This window comes from Mus caroli, chromosome 13 (genome assembly GCF_900094665.2).
Source record: "Mus caroli chromosome 13, CAROLI_EIJ_v1.1, whole genome shotgun sequence".
Lineage (NCBI taxonomy): Eukaryota > Metazoa > Chordata > Mammalia > Rodentia > Muridae > Mus > Mus caroli.
This window is the reverse complement of record NC_034582.1, coordinates 19,419,175-19,439,137: the sequence shown is the minus strand read 5'-3', so window position 1 is coordinate 19,439,137 and position 19,963 is coordinate 19,419,175. Positions and strand designations below refer to the sequence as shown.

The following is a 19,963-nucleotide window of genomic DNA, read 5'->3' as shown; positions in this document are numbered from 1 at the left end:
CCTGCCTCTGCCTCCCGAGTGCTGGGATTAAAGGCGAGCGACACCACGCCCGGCTTAGGTCCCTTATTTTAATACACAACATATACATACTCCAGATCTGATACATTTTTAAAAGGCAAAGGCAAACATAAACCTTCCTTCTCTGAGTTCACACCCATAAAGGAAAACCTTGGAATGCATCTTTAAGTCAATGTGATATTTAAGTTTTACTTAGTGAAAAAAAAAATTGTGAATGTGGGGGTAGATTTCACAGGGCAAACTTTATCAGAACAGTCTTGCTTGCACGCACTCTAGCCAATTGTTTTGATTGGATGCTTGGTTGACCTTTGGGTTTGCTTTCATTTTGAGATGGTGTCTCCCGTAGCCCATGCTGGCCTAGAACTCGCTATGTAGCCAAAACAGCCTTGAAGCCCTCATCCTTCTGCCACTACCTCCTAAAGAGCTGGAATTAAAGCATACGTAGCACAAGGACCTGCTCCGATGTACTATTCAAACTAGCATCTTGTGGTCTAGTAAGACACTGCACTGCATCAGCAGGCAATGGGGACTTCACCAGGAAACAAGCAATTCCGATTGGATCGGGAACTCTGCAGTCTGTGCATGAACAACATACATCACTATAAATCACTGATCATTTCCACTAACTCTGCACTACACTAACACAATACCAAGTGTGTTTCATAGTCATTTATACACATTAGGCCTAGCATGTTTTTAATGAGATATTACTTGCTCCACCTGACAATACTGACCATGATGTGAGGTGACCCTGAAAAACAACAGCAAGTAAAGACATCCTAAATGTCTTAAAATGGTTTTGTTTTGTTTGTTTGTTTGTTTGTTTGTTTGTGGTTTTTGTTGTTGTTTTTCTGGGTTTTGTTTGTATTTTCTGGAGTTTCCGATTTAAATGGACATTTTGCTTTGTTTCCTGACCCAAACACAGACTAAATTCTTATTCTTTCCCTTGCAAATAATAACCTGACCTGTCTTACAGATTAATTTACAAAGTGCTTCTTACTCAATTTTAGTTAAAAATTCTTCTTCATGCAGGCCCTTGGAATCTCACCTCCTCTCTGTCTAAGCCTGTATGTTCCCGCCTTGAGTATCTCTATGAGACTAGCCTGGCTTCCAGCTAAAATGTTCTTTGATCTACTGTTCTGCCAGGCGATATTCTGTTACGCTTTCCTGCATGGGATACCTTAGCACCATTTCCACTCTTGGTGGGAAGTATGGGGAACGAAACAGCGTATCTGGGAAGGGAAACAGAAGACACTGATGTTACAGATTTACCAATAAACTTGCTTAGAAAACATTAAGTTGCGCAAAAGTAAAATTTTTCTACAGAGCAGGCCTCTCTGCCAGACAGTTTGGAGAGGGCAACCCTGGCTGACAGGTGCTAATCAAGCCTTGCCCCTCTTATCAGAAAGATCATCTGCCAGGCAGGCAGGACAACCCTGGTTGGCAGCTGTGTGGGAAAGGCTACCCTACTCTGTCTCTAGAAAACTGTAACAACGTTTTATACTGTGAAGGTCCCTATGTGTCCAAAGACTAAACCTTGGGATTTTACTCCCAAGCATGGAGAAACATGGTAATTGATCAAAGTGTAACCTAGAGCCATAAACCTATATAAGACGTCAAGGATTTCTGTTCAGAGAAGTCATGAGCAATCATTACAAGTTTTTTCTTATTAATCTCTATGTGCTTAGGGAGGTTGCGCACTGGGTAGGTATATTCATTCTAAGCAGAACAAGCAGCATTGAACTTCACCTGCCAACTCCTGGGGTTCTAGAAGCCCCACCCTTTCCTGGTTTCCCTTTGAAAGGCTTCTGATTAGAAACACAAGGCACTGAGACAGACTGACCTTTTTAGTAAGAGTATAGAATAACTCTTTATGTAATGTAGGCCCAAACTACTGTTATGATCATACACCTTCAAGATGAGTTTTAATTTGCTCCAGGGTGATCACATGAGATTACAAATGACCTCGTCCAGCTTTAATCCGTTGGCACAGAAAGAATAGTCCACCTTGTCTTGGATAAGGAATTTGAAGAAAGAGAGACTGCAGGAGAGACATGTAACCCCCTATGGTTGCAACAATTTTCAAGTTCCTCACCATGCCCCTGTAAGTGTGGAAGCCAGGTTTTTCCCTCGGCAGACTGACCCGTCCAGCAGGTCCAGTTATTCGAGGGTCACGAAGGGACCTCCTCCTAAGAACCAAATGGGGGGTAGAGAGAGACGAGGGCCTTGTACGAATAACGACACGGAAACCGTTCTGGAATGTATCAAAGCAATACAAGCAAAAGGAGAAGTACTTATGGGAGGGGGGGGCAATAGAAATTCTTTCTTTTGGCAGCTACATGGGGAAGCAGGAACTTGGTATCAGGGTGTGGTCAGGACATCGGCAATGGCTTAGGACTGGAACATTCTTGGAATCGGTAGGGCTGGAACATTCTCGGAATCGGTAGGTCGGTGGCCCGCTTTTGACCCCCTTTTCTTCTCGGGGGGAGAGGCCCAATTCAGAGATCAAGAGTTGTCTTAATAGCTCCCAACAGCAGACCTAAGGAGGCTGCTCTCCACCCCCACACCACCACCCCATCCTGTGTGCACTAACAAACACAGTCCTTATCTGTTGAAGGTCAGTCTCTTAGCCCTCTATGTCTTTATGTGGCCTCAGAAATCAAGCATTTTATGCCAAAACCTAGGAAGGGCATCCTAGGTCTACTAGCAACCTCAGCCTCTACAACCTGCCCTCACCCACTTGACAGCTCCAAGTCACAAGCAGGCCAGACAGGGCTATCTATCTCTCTCAAGCAGTGGTTTCTTCCACTCTCCATCTCCATCCTTCTCTTCTCTCTTCCCTCTGTTTCATTATGACAGTTTGACAGCCAGATGGGAGTCCTTTCTCCATTTCACTAGACCAAGAATCCAACACCGCCAAACTAGCAGGACAAGATTACTCACGGGTCCTAACAGAGACACACCCTGCTTAGGCCTCTCAGGGTCCCCAACCTAATCTTCAGAGTGCTTAGTTGAAGGTTCCAGAAGCTTTCTAGAACCCCACAAGAATCTCTTGACCAAGAATTCCAGGAACTATCCACAGGCTATCAATACCCTCTCAGGCAAAGGCTCAGGGAAGCATCCATGGGCCCCTTGGCTCTGGACTCTGGGAAGTACAAGAATGGGGACACCCTTCCTATCTTCCAAGTACACTGGTTAACCTGAAACCTGAAGATGCCTCTGGGTAGCTGGATCTGGCCCATTCTATTACTTTGGGTCCACAGCTACCATGAATTCCAAATTGTCTCTGCCAAAGGACACACATTTAGCCTGTCTGTGAGCTAATATAAAAGAGCTCCATTTAGGAGACCTCAAACCGGTCACACTTGTGAATCTTGGTTCCAATTTGCCTTCAGTGGACAATGGCCAGCAGTTTACCCCCCAAAAAAAACCACAAGTAAATCTTTTCCCAAATGCTAACACTTTATTCAATGCATTCCTCTTCCCTGTTTCAGGGTTTTTCCAATAGACTAAAACTGCAGTTTGGGGGATATTTTGAACATAAATCAACTCTATATGTGTGTGTCATTAGGAAGTACAGGAGTGGGCATGAAAGGTGACCTACAGGAGCAGAAATTTGAAAACTCAAAAGACAACTGCATCACCAAAGGCCCATCCCAGCCTAGGTGACATCTTTCCAAAGCTGGGTATCCTGGAGCACATAGCCCAAGGTAGCTCAACAAGGTAGAGACTGTCCCGAGTCATCCAGTTGGTCTAAACCTCTTCCAGGCATCTCAGCTGCTTTCTGCTTCTCCTTTCAGCTTTTGCAGCTTGGTTTCTTTACTCTTGAGAAGGGGCCTGGTGAATCTGCTTAGTTTCAGGGACTTCCAGAAAGTTATATTCTGAGTTTTTTAACTTCCAGTGTAAGGAGATTCTCTAAGGGATTCAATCCTAGAGGAAACTGCTATACTACCCTTGTCCATTAGAGCTACTATTGATAAATATTCTTACAGAATCTTTGAAAGGAATAAAAAAGGTTATTTTAGGGCAAATCCAAGAAGTTATAAAAAAGAGATAGAATTAACTTATTAGACAGAACATAGTTATTCAGTGCTAGAATAACTCTTTAGGCGATAAGTACCTAGGATTTCCTTTAAAATATCAAACAATGATATCAGTTGTTTAGCATTTCACTTTAAATAAGGTCTATGCATGTCTCCCAAAACCTTTTGCAAATCATTTCAGTTTGTAATTGAGTAAACTGAACTTCAATTTTGTGGTTTAATAATGTGGTACTCCATTGTAGTACCTAAGAAATTATAAGGAGTTGAACATTTTCAGGAGCAGTTGGTAAGCTATCCTTCATGGCAATGGTGTAAACAGGAAGACGCAGATGTGAGATAAGCCTGTTCGGGTGTGGCTAGTAATAGGACATCCCTATAATGTATAATAGCTTGGGGAAAAGCAGATGAAACACAGAGCCACAATGACATAGCATACAGCTACTTCTCATCCCTTGTAGCAAAATCCCACAGGCTCCTGATGTTTAGGTCTGTAGCAAGCTCTAAAAATGGAGCAGTTGCTACTGATGTCCTAAAACAACAGCCTAGGCCTAGCCTGGGCAGGACTTTGACCAGGTAAACAGAACTGTTACTGAGAAAACTGCATTTCTCAGAATCTCCTTTGGTGGTTTCTTTTTGCCAGAAAAGCCACTTCCTCCCTTACTCCTGAGCGGCCACCACCTCAGGAAAGGACATCTGGTTCCTGATTAACCCAAAGAGCCTGCAGCACATCAGCCTCCAGGCTGTTCTGACCCCATTCCTCCTCCCACCACTGTCTTCCTAACTAAACCGGCCAGGCTTTTCCTTCCTGTTGTTCTCTATTCTTGGCAATGAAAGACCCACAACGTGAGGACTCCCTCACGTTCTGACTCAGGAGAGGCGACGACACCCCAAAATCACCCACAAGAAACGATCTTGCTGCAACTGCAAGAGGATTTTTATTCGAGAGCGGTCTCGGGCCCATGGTCATACACCACGCAGGGGCAGAGGACCATGGCGCCCTGAGTAGCTGAGTAAGGGGGTATTTAAAGGAAGAAACCACAATTCATGGAGGTGGGGAGGGCGTTGTTGGAAAATACCAAAAATACCAGTTAAGAGTCACAAGGAAGTATAAAGTCACAAGTGTCAGGTTATCTCTCAAGACAGTTTCTAAGAGCCCCTAACAATCTAAGAGCCCCTAAAGATAGCACATTTGCATTGCAGGTTCCAGTAATGGTCAGGGTGCCATTCTTTGAATTGAACCCAGGAAGCGGGTAGGTGGAGGAATGTCGCTATCTGTTTTATGACCAATACCTGGAGCACTAAGCCACAAAGGCTACACTCCCAAGCCTGGGCCCAAAAGCCTCGAATTTTGTTTTTACTTTGCTATACTTTTTTAATACTTCTTCAGCACCAGGCAGTCATTCCCCTAATGGACATCTCTTTCTTCCTGTAGAACTGGTTAAACAACACCTTGTTGACTTTTTCCTAACCCTTTCTCTGGAATATACCCCAAATTAATCTTCATGACTTGAGCACTACATCTTGAAGTTATTCTCATTAGGGACAATAAATCTCTTTTCCGAAAATGAAGTGGTGATTTTTTTTTTTTTATCACATAAGGTTTGCATGATCCTTCGAGGCCAGTTAAGCACTTGAGTAGCCTGATAAACTTGCCCCAGTGTGCCAACTCCTGTGGGGCCCCCATTGGCCAATTGTAAAGGTCAAGCAGCTAGCTACCATCTGTCACTAATTATCAATGCAACAGCTTGGATCAAATCCTTCTTTAAAAATGTTTCCTATTAATAGTAATATTGGGCCTATGTTTCTTTAGCTTTTTGGTCCCAATACTTCCCCAAAGAAGGAGTCTTTCTCATATGTGTGTGTGTGTCTGTGTGTGTGTGGAGAGACAGAGAGAGAGAGAAAGGGACAGAGAGAGAGAGAGAGACAGACAGAGAGAGAGAGATGGTAGAATTAAGAGTTGAACAAGTCCCTACCCTGGGAAGCATTCAATAACTAAATTCGTGGAGAATAAATTCAACTCCATAAAAATAATGTCTCCTGTAAAATCTAGTCAATCACTCCAGTTCATGCTTTTTGTGGAGTCATTTGCCCTATCTGGATATCTCAGGACATGAGGTTCCTTATTCCAGGGAACCGAGGATTAGAGTTAACCAGAATATCTTAAGCATTTTTCTAAATCCTCCTTAGTTTCTTTCATGCCTCTTAGTTTCAACATAGTATTTAACAAAGACAAATAATGTTTCCTTACACTTTTTGAATTTCCCATGTTCTCGGGTCCTTACTGGAGTATGTTCCCAAAGCTTGCTTCTCGATTCACCCCAAAACTGCTCTGCGCCTATAACTTGTCGCGTGTCCTTCAGGTTCCAACTCTAGGTGTCAGTCACACCTCACAATCAGTGCCACCTCCTGAGTGCATGCCAATGTCCAGTTCAGCAAAAGCTAATCCTCAGAGTTCCTGGACGAGAAGACAAGAATCCCCGGGGCAAAGCTTCACTTGGAGTCTCTAGGTTCCTTTTAGGGAGAACAGAGAACAACTATATTTTATGGTTCAGTATATTTAAAGGGCAGGGTGGGATTGCTCTGAGTTGTAGGCCTTTCCTGGGGCTTTAGAGGTAATAAGTGCTTAGAGATCTCTCAAAATGCACACCTAGAGGCACTTTCCTTCTTGCTATCCAATTGCCTGTCTTTCCCCGGAGACACCTGAATATCAAGGAGAGCATTACTGAATCGCAGGTTGTCCTTGAATTGACCCTTAACGAGAGCTTTGCCAAAGGACGACATAGCAACAGGTGATTACAGTTAGTGTTGTTTACTTAACCAAATGTAGCTAAAATGATGTGAGTTTAGCTGGAATTAACATAAAAATTACTGATAAAATCATTTGTTTCCTTTTTTAGCAGCAAATTCTTGAGAGTTGATGTGTAATTTAGATATAGACCTCATCTCAATTTAACAGTAAATTAGTATGAGAAATAGTTGATCTGTACAGAGATTCTATAAATTTTAAAGCCAATACACACTCCAAAGTTGCATCTAGATACTTAGCTTTTCAACTACATCAGACTTGTTTCTCAAAAGTACTTGGGTATCTGTTACTGCAGGGCTACAGCTCTGGGAAAAGAACATTCTCAGGGTCCCACAAAGAAATACCAAACCAAAGTAACCTTGTAAAAGCAGATGTCAGGACCGAAGCCAGGGGAGCTTTAGCACACCCAGGACAGGAAGCTCAATGAGTTTTTATTCTAACATAGGTGGTGATTATGTATCATCCCAGTGACCTGACATGATTGGCAAAAAATCATAATTAGGACAAAGGAAATGAAGGAAAACAGAAAGAGATGGCCACTCTCAGTCAGCAAGTGCCAGGAATGACGCAGAGCCTTTGTATAAACAAAAGATTTACCAGGTGGAGGAGATTAAGAGTCTTAAGTGGTTGGGAGACTTGGGGAATATAGGCCTTTAAAAGGCTAGCCACCTTTGACAGAAAACACAATAGACAATTTTTCTCGTGCACAGTAACAGTACCTGAAAATGCATATGTGCCATCTCAGCACTCAAGGACTGCTGGAGTTCAAGACCAATCTGGACTACCTAGCAGGTTCCAGGCTAGCAAAGGAAATATACTGATAGTATATTTATAAAAAAGAGCTGGGCAGTGGTGGCGCACGCCTTTAATCCCAGCACTTGGGAGGCAGAGGCAGGCAGATTTCTGAGTTCAAGGCCAGCCTGGTCTACAGAGTGAGTTCCAGGACAGCCAGGGCTACACAGAGAAACCCTGTCTCAAAAAACAAACAAAACAAAACAAAACACCACCTTCTTAAAAGGAAAGAAAGAAAGAACAATCAACATAAAACTTTTACGTGACATTTTGCACGTTTGTGTTGTTTTTTTTTTTTTTTTTTTTTTTTTTTTTTACCAGGCTGGACTCGAGCTCAGAAATCCTCCTGCCTCTGCCTCCCGAGTGCTGGGATTAAAGGCGTGAGCCACCACACCCGGCTTGCACATTATTTTTGCAACAGCTTACCCATGCCTAAGTCACGTATACACCTCTAGTCTGTCTGAACATGAATTCACAAACTATCCTATTTTCATTTTTTCTCCAGCACTTATGATTGTTTTGTTTTTGTTTGTTTTTTTGTTTGTTTGTTTTGGGGGATTTGGTTGGTTGGTTGGTTTGGTTATATTTAGTATTTATTAAATGAGCAAATGCTATGCAATTACTAATGATCCTTAATTATGCACAGATAATATACATACAAAAGGGAGAAAAGAAAGCTCTAGAATGTCAATGTTGAAAAGTCCAATAGATTTAATTAGACATTAACTGAAACACAGGCAAAAAGGGGCAAATATTGTCAAATATTGTTTGTTTGGTGTAGGGGTCAGGAAATGATATAAATCAACGCAAAAGTTATAGAGGGTCTTCTAGACAATGCCTAGCAAGGCAAAAGGTCTGGAATATCAAAGAATCCACCATAGTATGGTGGTGTACACTTGTAGTCCCTGATGTCTAGACAGGCTGCATGGCCCCACCAGTTCCTGACTAGCCTGGGAAGTATAACCAACACTCCTCCCAAAGTGGGGCGGGGGGGGGGGGGATCTCATGTGCTTTTGATAACTTCCTCAAGGGTTTCTACCAAGGGAGTGGTGGAACTGTAGGGCAAGGTGACTGTGTGAAATATCTCTGGATCCTGCTATGGGCATACCAGGCTTGTGCAAGCCAAGTAGACATCCTATCCCTAACCACAGCTCCTCATTAGCACTGATGACATACTGTGGCTGACTGAGTTATCCACATATGTGTGCTCTATGACCACCCCTTAGTTACTTCACAAGCCTCTTCCCTCTCCTCATCCTCCCCCTTCCCCTACTCTAACTTTGTCTTATTTAAGACGGTGTCTCTCTACTTTGTCATGCTGACTTCCAATTCCTGGACTCAAATAGTTGTCTGGACTCAACCTGGTACTTCTTTGCAGATAAAAATTAAGTGATACTCAACCACTTGCTCTCAAAAAGGGACACGTGATCACAGCAGAAGGACATGTATGTTGCTATAGGAAAACTAAGAATTGACTGCTAGGAAAGCTAATTAGGGATTCTTAGAATTAATTAAATTAGATGTTCTTTACACAGACCCTAGATGAATGTGTTTTATCTCTACCAGAAAATATCCAAGAAAGTCCATAGCAAAAAGATCTAGAGAAATGACTTAGCAGTTAAAAGCAGGTTATTCTCTTTAAAATGACCAGAGTTTGGCTCCTAGCATCCAGCTGTGTGGGTAGCAAGGATGTGGATAGGAAGGGTGTGGATAGGAAGCCAAAGACATGCAATAATACAGGATTGCCAAAACACACTGATCTCACAGCGGTGAGTATGCTAGGCCATCCCTCTATAACCGAGCTATTAATGCATGCCCAGTTTTCATACCATAGCTTTTAAACTATGGTATTTGTTACCAGGATTTATTTTATAATTCTAATATGCTCCACATAAATTTAATTTGCATAAATGACTTTAGTTTTGATTTTTAAAAACTTACAGATGAGTCTTGGCACAATGACTAACTGAGTAAAGTACTTGCCATGTAAGCATAAGGGCCTGAGTTTGATTCCCGAGAATCCATACCCACCCAGGACAACGAAATCCATCTGTAATTCCAGTGTTCCTACTTGGAGATGAAAGTCAAGAACAAGAATATTCCATGGGAATTCAAGAACCAACTATCTTGATATACACAGCAATGAACACACGTGTGCGCACACGCACGCACGCGCGCACACACACACACATACACACACACAAACTCAAACAGGCACCAAAATTGTCCTTAGATCTCCAGAGGCATGCCAGGACACAAATACACACCATAGACACATGCATAAAAATTTGTATTTAAGATTCTACAAATATGCACAGAGAGCTCATGCTTACAATTCCAGCACTTGAGATGGTGGCAAAATGCTTAGAAGTTCAAGATCACCCTTGAACTTCTTGGCCACAGAGTGAGTTTAAGGTCACATGGGCTACATTAAACTTTATAGAAAACAAATAACTACTGGTATCTTCAATCAGGGATAAAAAATTGTGAGCACTGGGAGGTAGCTCTTAGTATTTAAATTTTGTAAATCATTGCATTGTCTTCATTACCTTTCTGTAAGCCTCATTTATTTTTGTTTTTTGTTTTTGTTTTGTTCTGTTTTTTGTTTTTTGAGTCAGGGTTTCTTTGTATAGCCCTGGCTGTCCTGGAACTCACTTTGTAGACCAGGCTGGCCTTGAACTCAGAAATCCACCTGTCTCTGCCTCCCAAGTGCTGGGATTAAAGGCGTGCACCACCACTGCCCAGCTGCCTCATTGATTTTTAAAGCTAGATATAAAGGTGAAGGAATTTAAGTCTTTAGCAGTAATTAAACTGAAATATTATTTACTTATACTATTAAATATATTTATATTATATAATTAAATATTATACATGTGTGTTATATAAATATAATTAAATAAAATAATTAAAATTAAAATGTTTTAAATCAGAGCTAGGTCAACTCTGCATGCTAGCTCATATCCACAAGCTAAGAATCTGAGTGGCTGAAGCAGTATTGTCATCCTATCAAGGTCAGCCTCAATGGCCCAGTGAGTTCTGGACCAGCCTGGGAATAGGTATAGGAAAGAGTGCAGGGTGTCGAAATAAAGGCACTAAACTTACAAATACCAATGGCGAGATTTTTCTTTTGATACTTCCACTAAATTAAAATTTTACTTCTGATGTTTACCAAAGAAACTGGTATTCCCTTTTTGGGTTTAGTCTCATTAATACAAGAACTTAAAAACAGATTCAGACGACCAATGCCAGTTTTATTAGAGTTTGAAAGACAACCAATACAGGAGCTGTGCTAAAACCTGAGAAACTAGACCGGGGTGTGTGTGTGGGGGGTGGGGGGGGTCGGGAGGGAGGGAGGAAGAGACAGACAGGGAGATCATACTTTTAAATCAGACTTTTAGGATAGCCTTGAAGGTCAGAAACAGAATACCCCACAGTACCATGCAAAATGTTGTCGGGCCGGCTAAGCAGATGTCACCAAATTCCAGACCTGTCAGGGAAAAGGATTGCACCAGGACCACGTGGTTGAAAATAACCAGGGACAAATAATAAAGGAACCGCATCCAAGAGGGTAGTGGCCAAGAGAGCTAATGAAGTTTCCCAGAAAGCCGCCTAACGGAAAGGCCGCCTTTTTCTTTGGCATTTCGCGGGCTTTTTTTTTTTTTTTTTTTTTTTTTTTTTTTTTTTTTTAAAACTTTCCTGCTGTTGCCCCGAGGCTGTGGTAAAGGATTCCCAACCTTCTTCAGAAATCTAGCTTCTTTCATATGCTAATCTTAATGCTTCACCTTCGCCTAATGGACGATCTGATCTTCCAATTCGACTAAACTGTTCTCTTTATTCTTTTCAAACAAGACGTCTTATCCCTGTGTCTCTCTAACTGTTGACATCTGTAAGATTTACTCCCAACCGTTTACTTTCACTCTATGATTTCCTTTCTGTAGACTAAATTGCACTGCCTTGGGGACTCCGGGAAGCTTGGAGGTCGACTGGATCTTTTCTGTTTTTCCTTTACTGAACCGAAAGTTCGAAGTTTTAAAATACAGTTTTTCCAGGAACGTTTCGATGGTTTCAGAATATTTGGTATTAAATTGAGCCCAAGCTTTAACTTCTGGAATTTCAAAATAGAGCAACTTCTGTATTAAAAAAGAAATACAATTTAATCTAAAACGTTTAGAAAGAAACCAATTTGATTAAGGAGTGTTAAGAAGCACAGTCTCTTGAAAATTATTATACAAGATTAGTGCTTGACCAATGGGACCTTCCTTTGTAACCTCTAACCAATCAAACAGAGTGAAAGTAAGCCTTAATTTGCATAAGACTGCCTACAAATAAGGAAACGGTGCACAAGAGCACACTTTCTTTTTCTTCCTGAGAAAGAGATCTGAAAATGCCTGAGCCCGCCAAGTCCGCTCCCGCCCCGAAGAAGGGCTCCAAGAAGGCCGTGACCAAGGCCCAGAAGAAGGACGGCAAGAAGCGCAAGCGCAGCCGCAAGGAGAGCTACTCGGTGTACGTGTACAAGGTGCTGAAGCAAGTGCACCCCGACACCGGCATCTCCTCCAAGGCCATGGGCATCATGAACTCGTTCGTGAACGACATCTTCGAGCGCATCGCAGGCGAGGCGTCCCGCCTGGCGCATTACAACAAGCGCTCGACCATCACGTCCCGGGAGATCCAGACGGCCGTGCGCCTGCTGCTGCCCGGGGAGCTGGCCAAGCACGCAGTGTCCGAGGGCACCAAGGCCGTCACCAAGTACACCAGCTCCAAGTGAGTTCGCATAACTCACTCCAAACCCAAAGGCTCTTTTCAGAGCCACCCAACAGTTCAAAATTGAGAGCTATGCGCTTGTTCTTAGTACCCGCAATACCACCTTTATATGGTTCTTTATTTACTGGGACAAAGTTCCTCTAGTCTATTCAGGCTCTTCAAGTATTTAAGATAAAACTGCCAAATTGTCTACTTCAGAGAAGAGAGGCTACATTTCTGTTCTGAATAAAGAACCCCGAACGTTTCGCACTGGCATCTCCGAGCGTCCAGATCGGTGGCGCATACATCCGGTCTTTTGTTCTAAGTCTTTCTGGGGAATTAACATTGGCACAGGAAGGCAGAGTGGAACCCTGGATTTACTGCCTGGTTTAGCTAAGCTACATAAAACTTAATTTAGCAGCGTCTCCTAATTTAGATCAAAACGCAGGGTTGTCCGCTCGGTGCTTGTTAAACTGGTTTTCAGTAACGTTCAGGTCGCCATTTTATGCGGCGCCGCCCTGAATTGAGAGAGATCTGTTCAGCTCCCTGAAAGCGAAAGTCTCAGCATGAAGGGCCTGCTCGCGTGTCTACCGCTTCTAGTTCTTTAATGGTCCTCACTTCCAAAGACCTAGAGCTTTTGGGTTTTTAGGCTTTTGCATATGAACTAAGTTGTAGGAGAAGCAACAAGATCTCCGTTTTTTAAAACGTTTGCTTTGTTTACTTTTTAATTACAGGAAATGGTGAAGTGGTTTGTAAAACCTCCAAACATTTAATTTCCTTCCCTTTCCTTTACTGCCGGGTAGGCTTTTTTAACACCAAGAAAATTCCCAAAACCCTCTCCTGACTCGTTTTTGTAAAGAGACCTGAAAAAAAAAAAAAATCAGTTCCTAGAATTTAGCCACATCACTTTCTTTGCAATTAAGGCTATGGAATGTTAAATGTGGCTCTGGGGACTCCCATCTCTTTAATCTGCCAGGCTCTGGAGTTTACAGCTTCTGCGTTTGAACTATTGGTCCAGCAGGGAGGGACCCTGGCCCAGTCTTGTGAGAGAGAAAAAGTAGGAAGTAGAAGTATCAGGAAGTGCTGGATGTTGGAAGTATCACACAGGTGTTGGGGATGGAACTAAAGGCCCAGTTCCAGAGCTACAGTCTTGCCTCCATCCAGCCTCTTCCATGGCTCCCTTCTGAAGCTGGGTAAGGACCTTTATGCAACAACCTTCCTAAGCTTTCAAAGTAAATACAAAGAAACTATCCACTTTAAAGTAACAAAATTGCAACTGCACTCCAAGAGGCTACTCACTGTGTAAAGTTTTTTGCCACCAAAAATGAACACTTGAGTATGTCCCCTAGCACCTACAAAACAGGTCCTCTGACCTACACACATCCCAGAGCAAATAGAACACACACACACACACACACACAATGTGGGTTTTTTAACTGTTTTTTTTTTTTTTTTTAATTACAAGTCAACTTTACTCACAGTGACTTTAGAAACAATACTGAAACTTCCTTGTGAAGAGTTAAACCTTCATGGTAATATTTTGTTTCCCTTTGTTTTATTTAGCTGTTTTCTTTGTAACAAGATTTCTGTCTGTAGCCCTGGCTACCCTGTAATTCAACTATGAAACCCAAACTAAAACTCTCTGCTTCACCCTTCTAAACATGCAATTATAGGTGTAGATCTCTACACCTTGTAGTGTTCCTCTTTTCTTGTTTGTGATTTGTTGGTTGGTTTGTTTCTTGGGACAAAGTATGAAATTCACTAAACCAAGCTGGCCTCATAGACTTCAGCCTGATTGTCTGCTGTGCACTGGCATGTGTACCTCCAAGCCTGCTATGCTGTTCATTATTAAAGCATTCCTGATTGAGTGTGCTCAGAGCCATTCTGCCGTCCCCACTGATCTTAAAACCAGAATTGCAGTACAGTAGTACTCACTACCTCTCCATAAAGCCCAACCTCATGCCAGGCAGTGGTGGTGCATACCTTTAATCTCAGCACTTAGCAGGCAGAGGCAGACAGATTTCTGAGTTCCAGGCCAGCCTGGTCTACAGAGTGAGTTCCAGGACAGCCAGGGCTACATAGAGAAACCCTGTCTCAAAAAACAAACAAAACAAAACAAAACAGCCCAACCTCATACAGTTCCTCTCTGGTTATTGTTTTGTTTTTTAATCTTTTCCCACTGATTGAAATTCCCCATGACACCTCCAGTTTCTGTTCTGTGCAAATTTTCTCTACCTAAGCTTCCTATTGAGGCCTGCCCGGCCTACAAAGATTCTACTTTAAAATAGATAGAAAGACAAAAGGGAAAAAAAATCTGGACTCCAAAGTGGATGTGAGTATTGACTGTTGAGCTTGTTGAAGGGCATATCGATTGATAAGTTACTTCTCCTCCAGCTAAATGAGCTGATTCAAGCCAGATTGGATTATATTAAAGGCAGGTTTATTGGGAAGCTGCTCTCAGGAGACTTCACTGGCCCCAAGGCCAGGGAAGTCACCATAGGCAGAGGTTGGAGGAAAGAAAGAGAGAAGGGGTATACACCAGGAGAGAAGAGAAGGGGAAACGTGGGAGGATAGAAAAAGCAGAAAGACCAAAATGTCTGAATTACATAAGGAAGAGCCTCTGGGGGAAGGGCAGCCCATCCCCTGGGCTAGAAATTTCAGGGTTGGGGGCAGGGTGTGCCAGGTAGGGACTGTGGGAAGCTGGGAGAACCTGGAGACCAGGTCCGCTTTGATATGTAAAATATGTTAACTAGTCCCAGGTAGCTAAATACTGAAGATATTTACCCAAGTTTTTATTGACTACAAGGTCTGGGTCTTTTTTTTTTTTTTTATTCTCAGAGGGAAGGGCTGGAGGGACAGCTAAAGCACGTGCCCTGTGTGCCTGGTGGCCTGAGTTTAATCCCTAAAATGTATATAAGGGTAACAATTATATAAACAACACAGATAAAAAAAATTTTAAGTTCTTAGCAGACACTGATGTTTCTTCTCTGGTGACTCTTTGGGAAGAACTGATAATGCTGACTAAAGTTAATAAAGTCCTGGACCATAAGAAGTTTTCCTTGAGGAATAGATTTACTTGTCAAACTCTGGTGTTTATTTTACAGATTAGGAAGTTAGAGAAAGCTGGGTGTGGTGGCCCACAAATTTTAATCCCAGTATGTGGGAGGCAGAGGTAGGAAGATCTCTGTGAGCCTGGTGTACAAAGCAAGTTCCAGGCCAGGGCTATTACACAGAATACGTGAAAAGAATGAAAGGAGGGCGGGGAAGAAATTGTAGAAAGCTCCAGGTTAGAAAACTTGAACATAATTCAGTGTTCCCAGGTTTCCAAGGACTTGATTGATTAGAGGGTTTGGTTTTGAGACAGGATAGCATCTATACCTTAAGGGCCGTGGAAAGAGGATGATCTTGACTGACCCTCAACCCTCTAGCTCCTGAGATCTGACATTAAAGAATAAGCCAACAAGCCTGCTCTTAGGCTATCAATACTGAAGATGGACAGGTAGACCTGCCTAAACAGACACTATGCATCGAGCTACAGTCCCAGCACCCACCTCATTCCTCCCATGCCTTCACCCCCTTCCAGAAAACCACCTGCTAAGAGCAGATTAAACACTTGTACACATAAAATTTTAATAGAAACATGCACACGCACATATACATATATGCACATAGTTTATATAATAAAGGTCCATTATGAAAAGAAAAAAAAAGAAAATCCTGGTCAAGAGAATAGAATCTCTGGCGTAGAAGAAAACCCCTAAGATCACCCTAGGTGGTTTCACCTGAAGACATGATATATGGAAGCCAAGATATATGGAATATTTTTTCCTTATGAAATGCAGTACTTTTCACTCCCAAACTTCACCACCACCACCCCAAAAATTACACCAAGGTAAACAGCCATAAAATTTTACTGCATCTGACCACACTGCAATCCCTACACCCCACTTCCCCCACCTCCCTATCATAACTACAGGCCAGAACCTAAATGTCTTTTCTTATAGTTTGTACCTGTATGCTCATCACATGCATACGGGCATCCCGAGGTGAGATCCCTGGAACTAGAGTTACAAATGGTAGAAAGCCACCTTGTACATGCTGGACTTTTCTGTTGAGAAAAAAAGTCGTAGCGCACAAGTCTGTTACAACTGTAACCTCAGCAGGGCAAGAGCCTAAGGCACGTTGCAATCAAATTAGTAAACACCCTGTCGCTTCGTAGTAGAGGGTGAACTAAGTTGAGTTGTCTCAGAAACACTAATACATACAAGATAATTAACAAAAACGCTTGAGGATTTAGGTCCTTAAAACCTTAAGTGTACCTGTTTTCTATGACTGCAAGACACAGCATGGTATTGTCAAACTGTCATTGTGTCCACTCTTGACAAAGCAGAATAGCGAAACTTAGTTCAGCTCCTTTAAGTGAGAAGGTAGTGGCCCTGAAAAGGGCCTTTGGTTTATGGGTGAGGAAAAAGAAACGGTTAGGTTTAGCCGCCGAATCCGTAGAGGGTGCGGCCCTGGCGCTTGAGCGCGTAGACCACGTCCATGGCGGTGACGGTCTTGCGCTTGGCGTGCTCCGTGTAGGTGACGGCGTCGCGGATCACGTTCTCCAGGAACACCTTCAGCACACCGCGAGTCTCCTCGTAGATGAGGCCGGAGATGCGCTTCACTCCTCCGCGCCGGGCCAGGCGGCGGATGGCGGGCTTGGTGATGCCCTGGATGTTGTCGCGCAGCACTTTGCGGTGGCGCTTAGCACCGCCCTTACCAAGACCCTTGCCGCCTTTCCCGCGTCCAGACATGTTAGCAGACTAAGAAGTGAGCTCACTATCCAGTGGCTGTAACAAGCGCCCTTCCTGGCTTTTATAATACCAATGCGGACCTGTTTGAAAACCTGAAGGGAAGGGGGCGTGAACCATGGTCAATTCCCGCCCTTCTTGCGTTTATCCTATGAAAAGGCTGAGGAGACAAGGTGGGTCCTGAGACAAAAGCAGAGCCAGGAGTTGAAATTTCAACACACTGCCCTCAAGAGTGACAATTTATGTATTGTGAAAAAAGAAATTTGTCTTTTATCAGGTCAAATAGAAATTAATACGTTATTAGTCTCGTGAACCTATAAACCGGGACACCACCCCCCCGGTAGTATTTCAGATATTTACATTACAATTCATAACAGTAGCAAAATTACAGTTAAGCAGCAGTGAAATAACTTTATGGGTGAGGGTAACCACATGAGGTGCTATAGTAAAGGGTCCCAGAATCAGGAAGGTTTAGAACCACTGAGTCTAAGGTTTTAAGTACAATTTTAAGAACATTTACTATTTCCCGTTCTGAGACTTTTTATTGACTTAGAATGCCTAAGAATCTGAACTGTGGTTTTGTTTGTTTGTTTGTTTGTTTTTTGTTTTTTTTTTAGCATTCAGGCTGACTAGGGGAAGTAAAACCTCAAAATGTTACAGGACTGTAGTAAAAGATTAAAAGATGTAAAGGATATTCATCCCAAAGATGTGAGTCTTCTGCTTGAATTACACATAGACATCAAGAGCTCTGGGAATGGGGATGGGGGAAAGGGGCTGCTCTTTATGTTTACTATGCTTTCACTGAATCTCAGGATTTCTTGCATGTATGTTTTTAGTTAATAAACATTACACAGAAAATCTATTATCCTTAGCACAACATAGTTATATGTACCTCAAAACATCATGCATGCACCCCACCTCACACTGACAGTTCTTAGTCAAAGGATTTGGTGGTTTCATGTACTAATGAAGAGTCGCACACTAATATCTCACCAAATGCTTTCATAAAATGCTAATACAGTAAATACTCATGTTGTATTGTTTTCCACATCTGCATTACTCTTCTAGAAAGGAATAGAACCGTTTCTTCTGCTCTATGAATGAGTGGATGACCCAAAGCAATGTTTTAGAATCACTCGTCTAGAAGAGCCCCACAGAATTCAAAGACTCTGAGTTTCTGGATATTCATAGAGAAACATTAAAACTGCATGTGAATATTTACTGGGTGAAGTGCTTGATGCATATAAAAACCCTGGGTTTGACCTTTGGGACTACAATGGGCTGGTGGCAATGCACTGCTGTAATCCCAGCACTGCATGGGATGGTTGAAGCAGGAAGGTCAGGTATAGATAATTCTCAGGGACATAGTGAGTTTGAGGATAGGCTGAGCTATATAAGCTTTTGTTGGTGTATGGGGATCCGATGGGGCGTGGGGGCGGACTCCATGCTTGTAGAAATGAAATTGTATTCCTTAAAATGATCTATTAGAGATGCCCAAGAATTTGGAAATGACTATTTTTGTCTTTAAATTATTCTTACCGGCTTTTTATAGAGAAATAGCAAACAACTTTCAGTCCTCTCGGGGGTAGATGTGAAACCTTACAGAGATGAAATCAAGTCTGTGGCTTTAAAAATGGAGATATGTTTTTAAGGTCATAGGCCAATAACCTCTGTGTAAAACTAGATATTCCTCTTGAATCAGCTTTGAAATCTTTCAAGCTAGACCGGAGAGCGCTGGAGGCACAGTCCTTACTGAACCCTCCTTCCACTCTGCTTTGCAAGGTATGAGGGTGCCATCCTACTTTAATTGTCACATTCATATACCTTATGAGTATATGGATCTTTTAATGTCTGCTCCTATCATTAAGACGTGTTGTTTTTTCTTCTGTATGGTAAATCTCCCGAACATGAAAGATTATAGGAATTTTCATAATCCTTCATTTTCTCATGAGCAGAATTATCATGCCTGACATGAATTATCTACCTAGGTCAATACAAGTGGATTTTTCCAAAGATCCCACATTTTTCTGTTCAAGAACAAAAAGTTGAACAGAGATACACAGTTGCATTTAAAGTCAGAATAGTTTTTGAAGGAGTATACATTGAAGGAAGGAAGGAAGCCACCCAGAGCAAAAAGCTGACTATCCAAAGAAATGAGGTTTTGTCTCTCGTAAATAGCTCCAGGATCATCTGAACAGCAGGGGCTTTCTCGCTGTACCATTACGTATTTATTGGTTTACAGTTTCCTACAGTTCAGTCTCACTGGTATTCCCAATCTCCCAAGTGATGAATTTTTGAGGCTATCTTCAGACTTTACAGAATCATTCTCCTCCGAGTGACAAATAACAATCTTTTTTTCCATATGCTAAATTTTCATCCTGGGGGTTCGGGGGGGGGGGACAGGGTCTTCTCAGCTTCACTCTCCACTCTACCTCCTGTCCCAGTACAAACACAACTGATGGGAAGCCTAAATAATGACAGATAAACATGAATTTTCTGAAAAACACACCAAATATGATGGATTGCATTTGGTGATAAAAACAAGAATGGAAGAGCCATGTTAGAAAAGGGTGGCACCATTACTATTTTCCATACAAAAAAAGGAAAAGCCAGTAAGGTCCAAATATGACCACAGAAAATGGAGTAGCAAAGCCTTTCTGACAACGGGAAGAGTACATTGGTCTATGGAATTCCAGCTACTCTCTAGAGACAACTGCTAACTGCATTTCTTGTTGTCTTTGAGAGAGAGAGAGAGAGAGAGAGAGAGAGAG

General features: G+C 42.3%; 2 protein-coding genes across 4 annotated transcripts in view; one reads left to right on the top strand and one right to left on the bottom strand.

Moving 5' to 3' along the window:
- Positions 1 to 19,963, top strand: part of LOC110308105 (histone H2B type 1) — a 46,576-nt gene that overhangs the window by 22,009 nt on the left and 4,604 nt on the right. Inside the window, exon 2 of one of the 3 annotated variants that reach the window (XM_021180459.2) lies at positions 12,034 to 12,660. In XM_021180459.2, the coding sequence (XP_021036118.1) occupies positions 12,044 to 12,424 (381 nt within the window). In that variant the 5' untranslated portion in view covers positions 12,034 to 12,043 and the 3' untranslated portion in view covers positions 12,425 to 12,660. Of the gene's footprint in view, positions 1 to 12,029; positions 12,661 to 19,963 lie in introns of those variants that run through there. The other 2 variants (XM_021180458.2, XM_029468397.1) reach the window with 2 other exon arrangements.
- LOC110308115 overlaps positions 16,829 to 19,963 on the bottom strand; it is a 49,533-nt gene continuing 46,398 nt past the window's right edge. The window contains exon 4 of the mRNA XM_021180470.2: positions 16,829 to 17,204. Coding sequence (XP_021036129.1) covers positions 16,884 to 17,204 — 321 coding nt within the window. The 3' untranslated portion in view covers positions 16,829 to 16,883. The remainder of the gene's footprint in view (positions 17,205 to 19,963) is intronic.